Source organism: Phragmites australis, chromosome 1, assembly GCF_958298935.1.
Source record: "Phragmites australis chromosome 1, lpPhrAust1.1, whole genome shotgun sequence".
Taxonomy (NCBI): domain Eukaryota; kingdom Viridiplantae; phylum Streptophyta; class Magnoliopsida; order Poales; family Poaceae; genus Phragmites; species Phragmites australis.
The window spans coordinates 41,249,361-41,265,250 of record NC_084921.1 but is presented as its reverse complement, the minus strand read 5'-3'; the positions used below and the strand labels follow the sequence as shown (position 1 = coordinate 41,265,250).

General features: G+C 44.8%; 2 protein-coding genes across 2 annotated transcripts; both read right to left on the bottom strand.

Annotated features, from left to right (window-relative positions):
- Positions 1-142: 142 nt before the first annotated feature.
- Positions 143-8,362, bottom strand: LOC133884905 (disease resistance protein RGA2-like). The gene is made up of 2 exons (XM_062324501.1): positions 7,205-8,362; positions 143-818 (listed from the first exon to the last, which is right to left on the bottom strand). Exons 1-2 carry the CDS (start codon positions 8,263-8,265, stop codon positions 374-376), a joined length of 1,506 nt encoding a protein of 501 aa, XP_062180485.1. The 5' UTR covers positions 8,266-8,362; the 3' UTR covers positions 143-373.
- Positions 8,363-13,817: 5,455 nt separating this feature from the next.
- Positions 13,818-14,954, bottom strand: LOC133919547 (probable serine acetyltransferase 1). Its single transcript, XM_062363973.1, has one exon. It carries the CDS (start codon positions 14,880-14,882, stop codon positions 13,956-13,958), a length of 927 nt encoding a protein of 308 aa, XP_062219957.1. The 5' UTR covers positions 14,883-14,954; the 3' UTR covers positions 13,818-13,955.
- Positions 14,955-15,890: the final 936 nt, after the last annotated feature.

The window sequence follows — 15,890 nt, the reverse complement described above, 5'->3', positions numbered from 1 at the left end:
GGAATCACAGAGGCATGCATTATTGTTTGGCAAGAAATTGGGAGAAATAATCGCCATAGCATTTGATCTCAACAGGGTAGACACGCCAAAAGGAAATAAGTCAAATAACTAACAAGAAGCTTTCTTTAAGAAGTATCGCAGAAATTAATATTCCAATCTCCAAATTCAAACCACTACTATGCCACTACCACCTGCTAGTCTGCTACAATCCAGCCACCACTCACATAATCACAACTGATCTAAAAATATATCTTCTTAAACAACAAATATTCCAGCAGTTCCGTCACGAGTTGTAGTAGCTGAATCAACATATAAAACCTTATTTAATCTAATCTAATTCTAAACATGGTAAAACTAACATAAATGCAGATAACTACACATCTTTCTGCCGAGACCGCTTCTTGCATGCCCGTGACTCACAACTCATCACATAGTCGTGGTAGGGAGGTATATGTGATCTCCATGCTAGAACTTCAAATTTCCCATGAGGTTTAGCACTTCCAGTTTGAACATCAAGTAACATTACCTTCGGAAAGTCCTTGTTAGAAGGGTGTGTCTTATAATCACGGACTATAAATAACTGTGAGGCCGGAGGAATTCCCCAAAGATATATATGTTGATTTTTCTGAAGTAGAGTATGAGGATGCTCACCAAAGAGAATGAGATGTCTCTCTGTGCAGTCTCTGTGGTACTTAAGCATTCTCCTCCAAAACTTGATGCAAAAATTAGCTCTCAATAGGGCACCAGCTATGTTTGCGCCTGTAAAAGATCCATTTAGTTCCACTGCGATTTCCATACCTATAGATGCTAGTGTTAGACTGATCTCTCACTAATTAAGCCCAACGGCTTAATTAGAACCTTGACCCGCGCCCTGATCGGGGGCGTCCAGCCCATTTTGGCTGGTGGGCCCCCGTCGCCAGCGCTATAAAAAGATGTGGGGGCCGGGGCGCTCGGCACGAGGTTCACCGCGCCGCTAGTCACCCCACCGACACCTAAACCCTAACCGATCTAGAGGAGAGGGCGCTGTGCCGACGGGAAGCTCCACCTGGCCCTCTGCGTCACGCCCTGGACTACGTGCGCCTACGTCACCATCGTCGGACGCCGGCGAGCCCTTCTGCCCCGACCGTCGCTGCCCTAGCGCAGAGCTCCACCGACGAAGCAGAGATGGCGGGTTCTAGCAACCCTACTCTAACCACTGGAGTCTCAGGTATGAACCCATCCATCTCCCCCCTCTCTCCCTTCTACTCTCGGTAGTACGGTCATCAGGTTGTTGAAGATGAACATCACATTGCTCACAATGGTATCAGAGCCCACAACCAAACCCTAACCCTAACAGTTCATCTTCGACTAGAAGGGGGGGGGATGTCTCACCTCTTCTGGCCGTAGATCACCGCCGTGGGCGGCAGAGTACTCGCACCGCCGCTCGATGGCGTGCGGCACAGAGCCGAGCCCCGAGCGCCTCCTCCGCGGGCTCAAGGGGTCAGGCACCACCGTGAAGCCACTCGACGGCGGCGCGCACGCCGGCGAGGAGCCTCGCGGCGGCACCGTCTCTCCTCTCCGGCGCCGGTCGCCGCGGATCGCCTCGGTCGCCACCGTGTCGCCGCTCGGTCTCGCGAGAGAGAGAGGAGATCGAATGGGTTAGGGTTAGGGCGAGGGGCGCGGCGACGTCGGGTTTTGTTCGGCCGAGATCGCCGCTGCGCCGTCCGATCCAAATGAATGGCTGAGATCGACGCGGGCGGGCGCGGGGGCGCGCTGACGGGCCGAATTGGCGACCCAGGCCCAGGTTGCGGCCTGGGCGCGCGTCGGCCGTCGCGGGCGCGTCCGCCGCGGGCCGCTAGCGGGCCAAATCTCCGGCCGGGCCGAAAGTGAAATGGATGGGCTGTCAAGGCCGAAATGGCGTTTTCAACAGTATAAAAGTATCTATACTGTTTAGCATTTTCCAGAAAGTATTTAAATTGAAATATTGGTGTGATTTTTATGCAAAAAAATTTATCCAACGATAATTTTGCCCAGAAAATTATAAAGTCTAGAAATAATTCTGGAAAAATAGTATAAAGTATTTAAAATTGTTTTCCGCTGCGTATTTTCATTATTAAATTCAAACCAACGGGAGAATTTAATTCTGGAAATGAAAATGATGATTATTATTATAATTTTGTTATTATTCTGACCAACGTTGATTAATAGCAATATTATAATAATATTAATGTATAATCTCATGTATTAATTCTATTTCTGCCCAACGGTGATATAGAATTAGTGCAGGGAACAGTTGTATGTTTTGATTTTAACCAACGTTGCAATCAAGGCATGCAATTGTGGTGTCATTTCATGTTCTCACATTATTTGAATTGTATTTTCAGGAGGGTACAACTTGATGGGTTGTATCAATGAGATTCCAACTCTGAAAGGTGACAACTATTCAGAATGGAAAAAGAAGATCGACCTAGCCTTCATCTTGGCTGAGGTTGATTGGGTAGTCACCACACCGTGTCCTACAGATCCTGTGGCACCGGTGAGGGAGACAAACGAGGCTGATGCCGCTTGGGCAACCAGAGATAGGGATTATCAATCCCAAAAGATGGCCTATGACCTTGAGCATAGGAAGTGGGTCACTGCCAACAAGAAATATTTGGCAGTGATAAAGAACACGATTGAGCCTGCTATTGTGGGTTCGATCCCAGAGTGTGACACTGTCACTGAGTACCTGAACAGAATAAAGAGTCAGTTTACTGGCTCTTCAAAGACTTATGCTACCCAGCTGATAAAGCAGCTGGTAACAGAAAGATACTCAGGTGGAGGCAGTGGCATAAGAGAGCACATACTGAGGATGAGCAACTTGGCATCCAAACTCAAACCAATGGATCTGCCTCTAAAGGATGAGTTCCTTATCCATTTGATTTTTGCTTCTTTGCCAAAAGAGTTTGATACATTTGTTGTGAACTACAACATACAGCCCGAGAAGTGGGATTTAGAGAAGCTCATTGCTATGTGTGTGCAAGAAGAGGAAAGGATAAAAGCTTCACATGGTGGTTCCATCAACTATGTGAAAGAGAATAACAAGAAAAAGAATTTCGATGCCAACTCTCCAAAGGGCAAGGGCAAAGGCCCCATGCAGCATCAACAAAAGAAATTCACAGTGGAGAAAGATCAGTGTCTTCATTGCAAGAAAACGGGGCATTACAAGAAAGACTGTCCCGAATTCTTGAAAATGATAATGGCAAAGAAAGGTGAGAACATTATTACGTTCATAAATGAAATCCTGTATGTGAGTTATTCGAAATCTACATGGTGGATTGACTCAGGAGCAACTGTTCATGTTGCAAACTCATTACAGGGATTCCGTTCGACGAGGACTACGCAAAGAAGCGAAAGACACGTTAAAGTCGCAAATGGAGTCCAAGCAGATGTTGAAGCCGTTGGCGACCTTCCTCTGGAGCTTGCTGATGGATTCACATTAATTCTTAGAGATGTGCTTTATGTTCCCTCTTTACAGAGGAATTTGATTAGTGTTTCATGTTTGGACAATGATGGATATGATTGCCACTTTGGAAATGGCAAATGTAAGATAACATTCAATAATGCATGTGTTGGGATTGCTATCTTACAAAATGAGTTATATTTGTTATCACTACGTGATGAAGTAAATGTTATATGTGATAGTGAAAACGTATCCTCGTCTGCGGATGTAAACAGAAAACGAAAGCGAACTCAAGATGCGTCGTCGAAATTATGGCACTGTCGTTTAGGCCATATTTCGAGGGGGAGAATAGAGAGACTAGTAAAGAATGATATTCTTCCTCCATTAGAGTTCGCAGACTTAGAGCAATGCAGAGATTGCATAAAAGGAAAATATGTATAGAAAATTAAGAAAAATGCCAAACGAAGCACAGGAATATTAGAAATAATCCACACAGACATATGTGGTCCATTTCCTGTGAAAAGTGTGGATGGTTTTGACTCGTTCATAACATTCACAGATGATTACTCCTGTTTTGGCTATATTTATCCAATTAAAGAAAGAACAGAAGCATTGGATAAATTTAAGATATTCAAAGCAGAAGTTGAGAACCAACACAGTTTAAAGATTAAGATAGTCAGATCTGACCGTGGAGGGGAGTACTACGGTCGTCATACCCCGTATGGACAGATTCCTGGACCTTTTGCAAGGTTCTTACAAGAAAATGGAATAGTAGCCCAGTATTCGACACCGGGCGAGCCTCAGCAAAATGGAGTAGCTGAAAGGCGTAACCGTACCCTGATGGATATGGTGCGTAGTATGATGAGTTACTCATCCCTACCATTGGGTCTATGGATAGAAGCATTAAAGACAGCAATCCATATTCTCAATAGAGTACCAAGTAAATCGGTGCCCAAGACACCGTATGAGTTGTGGACAGGGAGAGTACCCTCACTAAAGCATTTACGTGTGTGGGGGAGCCCAGCTGAGGCCAAGGTGTTTAACCCAAACATTGGGAAGCTAGATCCCAAAACAGTTAGTTGCCATTTCATTGGCTATCCTGAAAGATCGAAAGGTTATCGTTTCTACTGCCCTGATAAACATACAAAGTTTGTGGAAACGAGACACGCAATCTTCCTAGAAGATGAGATGATGAGGGGGAGCGTGGTAGCTCGAGAGTTTGACCTTGAGGAGAAGCGGGAATATGTGCCCACTCCGTTGACTCATGAGCCATTCTTCTCACTACCCGTTGTAGCTGCACCGACAGTGGAAGACACTGTAATGCAAGCACCTGTGGTTGTCCCTCCTGTGGCAACAACGAATGAAGATGTGGAACCTGTGCTTCAGGAACCCATGGAAGCTATTGCCACAGATCAAGGGGAGCAACAACAGCCTCAACTTGAAAATGTTCCAAATGTGGAGGCTCTTAGAAGGTCTCACAGAGTGAGAAGATCAGCTATCCCTGACGATTATAAAGTGTATAACATCGAAGAGTTTCAAATGGAAGGTGATCCTACCTCGTTTGAAGAAGCCATGAGAAGCGAACACTCATCCAAGTGGCTTGAGGCCATGGAAGATGAGATAAGATCAATGAGTGCCAACGAGGTTTGGGACTTAGAGGTAATTCCTAAAGGAGCCAAAACAGTGGGCTGCAAATGGGTCTACAAAATAAAATATGACTCCCAAGGGAATATAGAAAAGTATAAAGCGCGACTTGTGGCAAAAGGCTTTACGCAAAGAGAAGGGATTGATTACAATGAGACCTTTTCTCCAGTCTCATGTAAAGATTCCTTCAGAATCATAATGGCGCTGGTAGCCCACTATGATTTAGACTTGCATCAAATGGATGTAAAGACAGCATTCCTTAACGGGGATTTAGACGAGAGTGTCTATATGGCACAACCGAAAGGCTTTGTCGTAAAAGGAAAAGAACGTCTGGGATGCCGCTTAAAGAAATCCATTTATGGGTTGAAACAGGCTTCAAGGCAGTGGTACTTGAAGTTTGATAAGACAATAAGACAGTTTGGGTTCAAAGAAAATGTAGAGGACAATTGTGTATATTCAAAGTTTAAAAGTGGAAAGTATATCTTTCTGATCTTATATGTGGATGACATCTTGCTTGCGAGTAGTGATGTCAGCCTAATGAAAGAAACAAAGAAGTTCTTGTCCTCGAACTTTGATATGAAAGATCTCGGTGAAGCTACATATGTTCTGGGAATTGAGATACACCGAGATAGAAGCAAAGGGGTATTAGGACTGTCACAAAAGGCATACATAGAAAAGGTCTTGAAAAAGTTCAGTATGCATAAGTGTAGTGCCTCACCTGCACCCATAGTCAAGGGCGATAGATATGGGGATTTTCAATGCCCAAAGAATCAATACGAGATCGATCAAATGAAAGTGGTACCATATGCTTCAGCTGTCGGGAGCTTACAGTATGCGCAAGTTTGTACACGCCCTGACATAGCTTTTGTCACCGGGTTACTTGGCAGATTTCAAAGTAATCCAGGACCAGAACACTGGAAATTGGTAAAGAAGGTCTTGCGTTATTTGCAAGGCACAAAAGGCCTCATGCTAACGTACAGAAAATCAGATTCCTTGCACATAGTAGGGTACTCGGATTCTGATTATGCGGGAGATGATAGAAAGTCCACGTCAGGGTACGTGTTTACTCTCGCAGGAGGAGCAATATCATGGAAAAGCTCCAAACAAACCGTCACTACATCGTCCACAATGTATGCCGAGTTTGTAGCATGTTACGAGGCAACGGGGCAGGTGAACTGGCTAAAGAAGTTCGTACCCGGTTTAAAGGTGGTTGACGACATCTATAGACCACTAAAGTTATACTGCGATAATTATCCAGCAGTACAGTACGCTCACAACAATAAGTCAAGTGGTGCTGCCAAACACATTGACATAAAGTATTACGTTGTGAAGGATAAAGTCCGGGATCAAATCATAAGTCTCGAGCATATAAGTACAGCAAGGATGCTCGCGGATCCGCTAACGAAAGGCTTACCACCCAACGTGTTCAAGGAACATGTAGCCGGCATGGGGTTAAGGGATAGCCTGTGATTCCTGGACTACTAGGGCCCAAAAGTCAAAGAATCTGTTTCAAAACAGAGACGTGCTTGTAGCTACCAAATCTATCGGCGATTGACCGTGACGATGAAGTATGCTCTATGCAACTATCTGTGATGGAATGGGATAAAAGTAAAAGTTTAAAAGTAAAAGTGTAGAGTAAGATCAAGGGGGAGAATGTTAGACTGATCTCTCACTAATTAAGCCCAACGGCTTAATTAGAACGGCTTAATTAGAACCTTGACCCGCGCCCTGATCGGGGGCGTCCAGCCCATTTTGGCTGGTGGGCCCCCGTCGCCAGCGCTATAAAAAGAGGTGGGGGCCGGGGCGCTCGGCACGAGGTTCACCGCGCCGCTAGTCACCCCACCGACACCTAAACCCTAACCGATCTAGAGGAGAGGGCGCTGTGCCGACGGGAAGCTCCACCTGGCCCTCTGCGTCACGCCCTGGACTACGTGCGCCTACGTCACCATCGTCGGACGCCGGCGAGCCCTTCTGCCCCGACCGTCGCTGCCCTAGCGCAGAGCTCCACCGACGAAGCAGAGATGGCGGGTTCTAGCAACCCTACTCCAACCACTGGAGTCTTAGGTATGAACCCATCCATCTCCCCCCTCTCTCCCTTCTACTCTCGGTAGTGCGGTCATCAGGTTGTTGAAGATGAACATCACATTGCTCACAGCTAGCAGTGGATGCTCCTCAGGATTTGTGCTTCCAAACGCAATCACCTTGAAGAAGTACCAGAAAGCTTCCCGAGGCAATTGTTTTAGCACAAGAGGTTGCACTGTACCCAAATTTATGAACCTCTCGGATCTACTTGTAATAATAATTTTGCTCCCAGGTGGCATGAAGTTTCTTGAAGAGCACAACCCTCTCCATCTTTCCTCGTCTAGAACCGCATCTTCAAGGAACTCAATGATTATAAGCAACCTTTCATGCGTAGCACTAGCACCGCTGCTATGCTTGAGTACACCGCTGTCTCTTATATCAGCCAAGTTTCTGCTTTCAATGTCACTTCCGTTGAAGGAAACAATAGAAGAGAAGTAATTACGAACCCTCTCATCGTAACAAACATACTCAACAAGGGTGCTCTTCCCAACTCTTGCTGGGCCAATTATTGGAAGCACTCCCAAACTTTCGACCCCCAGAGGCTCTTCTTGTAACAAGAAGTTGACGATCCTCTCCATTTCTGATTGGCGGCCAAACATGCACTTGTCCAAAACTAAGTGCTTGCTATAAGGTTCACGGCACAAGGGAGGATAGCCCTTCAGGAAAGTGACAAACTCCTTCATATCGCCAATGATGCTTTTTAGGCTACCAAGCATCTGTTCTACCTTCTTTATCTCCTCGAGGTCAAATGGCATGTTGATTGTCGTGGTGGATAAATACAATTGCTTGCGGCGACTTAATTTGGACAGAGCAAATGAGTTATCACTAACCTCATCATTAACCCCCTCTGGTTGGAGCATCTGGTACTTGAAAGTATCAAGCAAGTAATTCCCTTCGTACATCCATTCTCTCAGCATCTGCAGCTGCTGGAGCATCGCTTGGTTTGTGATGTGCCGCCCTTCGGCCTCCTTGACGATGGTCTGGATCCTTAGCAGCAGACTGCGCAGGCACTCTAGATCCTCCTCCACGACTACCTGCCGGCAGTAGAGTCTATCAATGATAAAGGATAGGGTTCTACTAGCAAGATCACCGAGAACTGCAGAAACGAATGCATCCATCCTGAAACTTTCACGACGAAAAAAAGGAAGGTCTCGTCTTTATCTTTGGGTACTTGATTCAAGTCACCACTGATATATATGATTCGATGAGATTAGACATGTTCAGTGCTGCAAGGAAGCGTCAAGCTGAAAGGGTGACGTTACATTTGATGGCCTCTTCCTATGTGCAATATTTCTACAAAGGCTCTAGTTTCTTCAATTCAATATGCCAGGTGTTCGCCTCTCTCCCTACCAGAAATTTTGGATGGCAGATCAGCAAATGTCAAGGCATGAGAGATAACGTGTCAATTAAGCTGGCAGTATCAGCTACAAGTCTTCGAGACAGACACATGTGTTCACACGGATTACATTTTCCCTTTACTAACGTTCAGACGCAGGCAGTGATATAGCTGAACGGTGAACACCTTGGGACACTGATAGACAAAGACTATTCACATGAACGGTCTAAAGATCCTTAAAGTATACAAATTAACTTCTTTCTTCTTTTCAAACCTGCTTAGTTTTTTCCAACTTACCGTTGAGTAAACATGTCAAGGTTCGGGAGATGTGTAGAAGATTAAGCTGTCACAACTTTGACTGCAATAGTGCGCCATCTAGATCTGAGAAACTAAGTGGAAATGTGCTTTAATTTATTTGTGATGAGTGGTTGACAAGTTTGTAGTCTTAATTTGATGGGTTTTGGGTTGCATGCGCATGTCTATATGTTACAAATATAATCATATCTGACCAAAGTTGAAAAGAAAATAGAGTTTATATTTTTGTCTTTAAGTCCAGCGAAATTGTACTCACTAGATGTTTCGGTGTGGAGGAAATTATACACACCAAATAGTCCGATGATCAGAGGCAGTACACACCGGAACTTTTTCTATACAAAGGTGAAACTTGGAATATGCATCGGATGGTCCAGTATTCAGGGGATGTGAACACTAGAGCATTTTCCAGAAATATCTGTTTTTGTGCCTATAGGACCGAGAATGGCGGTTAGAGGGAGGTGAATAGGCGCCTTATAAATTTCTTGTGCAATAGATGGTCTACTCCTTGTTCACTCAACGCACCTAAAAAAACGCACAATAAAAGCATAAACTTTAGAGAAACAAAGCGAGAAAGAAAGTTCCAAGTCAACATAACTCTACAGATAAAATATGAATTATAGGCTCTATTCAAGACCATTTCATATGTCTTTAAGCACAAAAGCTTGAAACTTGAACGAAGAATAAAGTAAAAAAAAAACAGTCACCGAAAGAAATAACTCTCTAAGTTGATAGTCTAGAGACAAAGGGATTCAAGACCCTCTCAAATACATGAGTATATGAACGTTTATGCCTCTAGCAACAAGAATGATAACTTTTCGAGGTTGAAAAATCGCAGCTCAAAGGCAAAAACGAAAATTAACAAGAAAATCAGTACCAAAAAAGGAAAACTTGCTAACTTGCAAGGAAACCAATAGAGAGAGACTAGAAGAAGAGGAATTCAAGTATATGCAAAAATATAAACTTCATTATTCAAAGAGGTCAGTCCTATTTTAAACGGATTATAAGGATTTTTCTCTCAAAAACTCTCACTTATTACATAAGCTAAGCACTCATCTTACTCTACTCTAAAATCCTAGCACTAGGCTCTTAAATAGGTGGCACAAAGGGCTCAAGTGGCTAGTTCAAACTCTCTCATAGCCCAACCCTATATTTATAGGTTAGGAAACTAAACCCCTAAGTTTACTAGCTTGTTACCAAAATATATCTCTCTTATAGTACACTCCTACATACCATCGAGGGTATTTTGATCAATTTCTTGCTTCGTCCATCGAACAGCTGCGGCACCTTCACGACTCAGCTTCGCCTCGACGTAAGTTTCGTGATGGTGTCACATAATCCTCCTACGTTTTTGAGGCCTAACGGTGAAACCCCTGCACGTTTCTTAAAGCTTGAGGTAAAATTGTGGATAGGTTATCAATTGATTCACATCAATAATTTATTATAAATCTTTCCTTTATTATTGATATGATTCATGTGTCTCAAGGCTAGTGGTAAAAATGATACTAATATGATCTATTGACTATTGTTTGTTGTACCTGAACTTTGGTTCCTACATTGCTTTTGGATTAATCTTTAGTAGGAAATAATGGTAGGAAATGTAAATCTGCACTTGCTTTTATCTGACCTACTATCAACAGTTCAACATCCCTCCTTTGCATTTTGAGGTTGTTTCAAAAATATATGTCTTATTAAATATATCTTGTCATTTGTCTTATCATATAAGATGCATCATATTGTCGTATACTTATATAGATTGTAGTCATATTATGTAGTTATGTGTGACTTCATTGAACTTACCATATGAAATGTGTAACTTGTGAATTACAGCTTGTTGTTTTCGTTCAGAATTATTGATTTCCTTAATATCGACATATTATCGATCTGACAATGTTGTTTTCAATTTTTTGATACAACCGATGAAGTATCTGTTTTCAGTGTTTCTGAAAAAAGGTTGAAACTGAAAATAATTTTAACGTTTTCCAATCGTTTCCAACAGTTTTCACCCATATTCGCAAGCATTCGGGGAACCTACACATCTACCACTCTTTTTAAGCTTTGGCACATGTCACTTTGAAGATTTGTGTGCAGAACTAGCGGTCGGCGAGGATGATCCGCAGAGGAGAGAAGGGATTGCACGGTCCTTGTCATGTGTCGACACTCAATTCATGCAAGATGAGTGGGTAGAAAATAGGTTTGGATTTCAAACATCAAAACATTTTTCACCCAAACCGCGAGTCCATTTTTAAATCCATTGGAATCATTGTATTGTTTAGAATTAATGCAACAAAATAAGATCCAATATGAATATATTTTGTTATTTTTGTTTTTTTAAAAATAATATTTGAATGTACTATTTTAACATTTTGAATATAATGTTTTAGAATTTTAATATAAAATTTTGAACTAGAGTAAAAAAAATGTTGAACTAAGGCTCACAAAAAAAAAACTGAATTGAAATGACTTTTTCAAAATATTGAATGCATATGAAGGAGCAAAATGCAAGATTGGACTGTGAATTTGAAAATTGTTGAACTAGTGTTTCAAAAATGTTAAACTAGGTTTCACAAAATGTTGAATCAAACTTTTCAGAATGTTAGGTTCTTATTAAAAAATACAAAATTATATATCAATAAAAACAATAAATTAGTAGTGCATATTAGAAAAAAAAAGAAAAAACTTAACTTCTCATAAGCTGTAACCCATGGTGGACCTTCTGGGCGGACCGACGTCCGAGCTATGGGTCGGTTGACCCACGTATAGGCAGACGGAACGGGAGCCTGGAGCTTGGGACCGAACGGAACGGAAGATCAGGAGAGGGCGAGGGTGGAAAGCGAGACCAAGGAGTTTGGGCCTTGATGGGACTTGTTTGGACTGATCATGTACTTGTTTCCTTGGTTCAACTGTTGGGCCGGCCATGTACAATACACTAGCACTTTTGCATGGAAGGGGAGTCTGCAGGCATGATACATTGTATATATATATTCTCAACTCTAGTTATTGTTATGTTATTCTCAATTACAATTTAAAACATAATAGAATTACAGAGAAGTACAATCAGATATAAAAAAATTTGAGTTACAATTGCATTATAGATGAACGTAATTTCTAACAAATTCTTTGTCTAATGATGTACAACCTAAATAACACGATTATAATCGTAGTACAATCTAAAATGTAATTTCGGTCCATATATATATTGTAATTATATATTTCTGGACGTGTGGTTGTAATTATTATATCTAGCGGATTGTAACCGATAATTTTTTAATTGTAACAGGGTATGTGCGTAATAGTAAACTATATATATTTAGACGGAGAATAGACTCGTCGTATGTATATATGTTCTCTCTCCTCTGGTTCCCCTACTTTTACTGAACCCTCTGCTTCTACTTTGAACCTTTTATTTCTCCCCCCAAATTCTCTAAGTATATCCTCATCTATGGTTCGACTTGATTTTGTGGTGCAATTTGTATTTGGTAATGAAGGTTTGTTACACGTCCTTTTTCCGGATCACTCACCAGTTTGCTGCAACATCTTTCGGGTTTAGAGCATGTTTAATTTCCTTACCCGCGTCACTAGCCTTGCCTCCCTAGCAAGGCTAGCCTAGCCTTGCTGGCGCTGGAGAGCCGAATCGGCTTGCCCGAGCGAGTGAAGGAAAAGCTTGCTTTCACAGGCAACAAGACAACCAGTAAGGAATCCAAACACGCGTATTTTTGCTCAGCCAAGCTAGGCGAGCGCCAGCAAAAGATCCAAAAGAGATCCAAACACGCCCTTAGACCATGGCCAAAGGTTTTCCTTCGGGGACGATAATCTCGTCGTGAAGAGATTTTCGTTCTCTTCAGCGCTCCAACGGTTTCACTTCACGGTTCTCGTTACGAAGGGATTTTCAAGATCATTTTTTTCAGGACGGGATTCTCTCTCCTTTCCCTTCGCAATTCCGTTTGAAGAGAAACTGTTGGAGATAAGAGAAAATAAAAAGAATAAAAACGAGAAAGAGAATAAAAATGAAACAAAATAAAAAGAATATGATTGAAGATGATCTTAATAGGGGCAAGGAGAGCCAGCAAAGCAAGGCGCGGATGGGAGCGGCATCGCTTCTGTTGACTGATAGAAGGGTGAAAAATGCAAGCAAAGCAGGTGAGCGGATGGCACAGCATTGACGAAAGCTGCGGTCCAGCGGTCAAGTCCTGGGATACAATATAGTTATGGCAAAGTCGACCGAGCAGATATTGGGGCACCTTGTCATCCTCGACCAATTTGTAGTAACAGATTAAGATCAGCACCGTCCAGTCCAGCCTATCCACGCACTTGAAGCTGAGAGTGATGAGAGTGCAGGTTGTTCCCCTGCAATTTCTTCTAGTTAATTCTCCTCCTGATGCTGTCATCTATCAACTGCACTGAGAAATGCAGAAAACAAATCAACGGCACCTCCAAATTCATTTTAAATGGAAGTCAGAGCCGTGTTCACCTTCTTCTCCCAGCAAAGGATCAGGATTCAGGCCTGGAGGCTGGAGGTTGCCGTGTTGCACCGAGTCAGCAATGTTTACGGGGCAGGGCGTAGTGCATGTACCTCAAGAACCAAAGATTATTCCAACCTTTATATGCATCGGCTCGAGTAGATTGTGTAACACGCAAAGATCCCGTTGCGATCCCCCAACAGGAATATCTTAAACCATGTGCTACAGGAATACAACTCTGCACCGTATACAGATAACTTAAACCATGAGCTACCACAATTTGACCGATTGTCGCCTCGTGCTTTCGTTTATTCGGATATCTTGAGCATTTGCCCATCTTGAAAATGGCCAATATTGTGACACCAATGGTTGAGGAGGATTACCCACCAGTGCTGCTATTCACGGTCTATCTGTAGATGCATCAACGAGGTTTCTGTATTTTCTTGTAGATCGGCGGCGTTCAAAATGAACAGGTCAGGTCGCAAAAATGCTCCCTTCGGAGATGATGCACGAGCAAACATTTTCCCCAAGCTATTCTCATGAACACATCGAAAGCAACGAAGACGCCAATTCGATCGAGTAAAATTTGTACTCATCAACAGCTTCCAAAATTACAGAGTGAGCTTCAGTGCATCTGCCTGGAGACGAGCACGACAGTGTTGTACAGGACGATGTAATCCGTACAAGGAGGTGTAGTGGTTCAGATGGTGTAGTCCGACCACTGCTGTATGAAAGAGGTGTGGTCCATGGACTCCCCCGGCATCATGTGCTCGCCCTTCTTCCCGCCGATCAGCCTCGCGGGGTTCCCCACCGCGGTGCTCCTGGGCGGCACGTCGATGAGCACCACCGACCCGGCGCCGATCTTCGCGCCGGCGCCGATCATCACGTTGCCAAGGATGGTCGCGCCGGCGCCGATGAGCACGCCGTCGCCGATCTTGGGGTGCCGGTCGCCCACCGCCTTCCCGGTCCCGCCCAGCGTCACGTGGTGGAGGATGGAGACGTTGTCGCCCACGACGGCGGTCTCGCCGATGACGACGCCCGTGGCGTGGTCGAGGAGGATACCCTTGCCGATGGCGGCGGCCGGGTGGATGTCGACGGCGAAGACCTCCGCGACGCGGGACTGGAGCGCGAGCGCCAGGGCGCGTCGGCTCTGCGCCCACAGCACGTGCGCGACGCGGTGCGCCTGCACGGCGAGGAAGCCCTTGTAGTTGAGGAGGCAGTGCGCGAACCCGGCGCACGCGGGGTCCCGGGACCGCACGGCTAAGAGGTCGGCGACGGCGGCCGCGCGGAGGGACGGGTGCGTGGCGAGCGAGGCGACGAAGAGGTCGTAGAGGAGCGTGGAGAGGAGGGTGGAGGAGCAGAGCTTGTTGGCGAGGTGGAAGGCGAGGGAGCGGTCGAGGGAAGGGTGGGACAACACGGTGGCGTAGAGGAAGGATGCCAGCGCCGGCTCGGCGTCGGCGTCGCGGCGCGCCTCGGCCTTGATCTGGGACCAGACCCATGACTCGTTGTCGTCCGACTCCGGGGGCGGGTACGACGGTACGACGGCCGCGTGGAGCGCCGGCGGGCTGCTGTGGCGCATGCGCTGGGGCTGGGCTGGCTCGGTGCGGAGCGGCTGGCCGGCCGTCATCGTCGTCGGTGTCTGTGTGGCCGGTGGCGGGTGCGGGCGGTGTGTGGCTCGTTGCTGCCGTGGTGTAGCCTGATACTGATATAATTTAGGGCCGGAGCGGTCCAAGTGGAGCCACGTGGACCAGCCAATCTTTTTTTATCAGGGAAAGGACGTGGACGAGTCGATCTGGTAAGGGGCCCGCAGCCCGGACAGCACGAGACCGAGTTGCCGAGAGCAAGCGGAGGGCACGTTCCATCCTTTTTTTTTTTGGAGAGAGAGAGAGAAACGATGCATTCCCTTGATGGCTTTACATTTGCTCGGGCAGTTGGGAGGGATGGTGGGTCGTCGGCCTTGCCCGACTGGGTAGTTCTGGCCCAGGCTGCCCGGCTAAGTCAGCCCAAAAAACTTCTTAAAAAGATCGGCCCAAAACAGTACATTTCAGCTGGGATTAGTTAGCCTAACTCGGGAAATGCAACTTGGCATGCTCTTACACACTGATTGTTTATCTCGACTGTCTATCCCTTTCAATATTTACCCATCCATTGATTCTCTCATATCTTAAAAAAAAAATTCACTTATCCTTTCAGCACGAATTTTAACACAAATAAACAGTTTTGATAAACTATATGTCCACATGTTATAGTTGATTTTTCGTGTTCACTTCACAGTTCCCCTTAAAGCCATCAGAGCGCTGTTGCTCGGGCAAAGCGCAAGGGCAGCACCGAGAGCTTACTTACATTCATCATCCCTTCGGTATGCTGTATGCACATGCCTATATACTGAGAACAGAAGTCATAATGCGAGCTTGAGGTGTCACATTGTGAGGCTACTGCAGAGAACTAGTTCTATGCCTCCCATTGTATGGTGATGGGTATTGGATTTGGATTGGGCATCGTTCTAGAAAATAATCATTTGAGAATTGGTTCTCATGCATTTGAGGGCTAGATCAGCCCTCAAATGCATCGTTCTAGAAAATAATCATTTGTGGCTATAGGGATCTTGAGGATATCATAACTTGCATCGTACTAT

Excerpts from the sequence above, each read along its gene's own strand:
- LOC133919547 (XM_062363973.1), bottom strand. The coding sequence starts at position 14,882 with ATGACGGCCGGCCAGCCGCTCCGCACCGAGCCAGCCCAGCCCCAGCGC.
- LOC133884905 (XM_062324501.1), bottom strand. The coding sequence starts at position 8,265 with ATGGATGCATTCGTTTCTGCAGTTCTCGGTGATCTTGCTAGTAGAACC. Across the intron at positions 819-7,204 it reads CTAGCTGTGAGCAATGTGAT|TCTAACACTAGCATCTATAG; the intron begins GTTCATCTTCAA and ends GTGAGAGATCAG.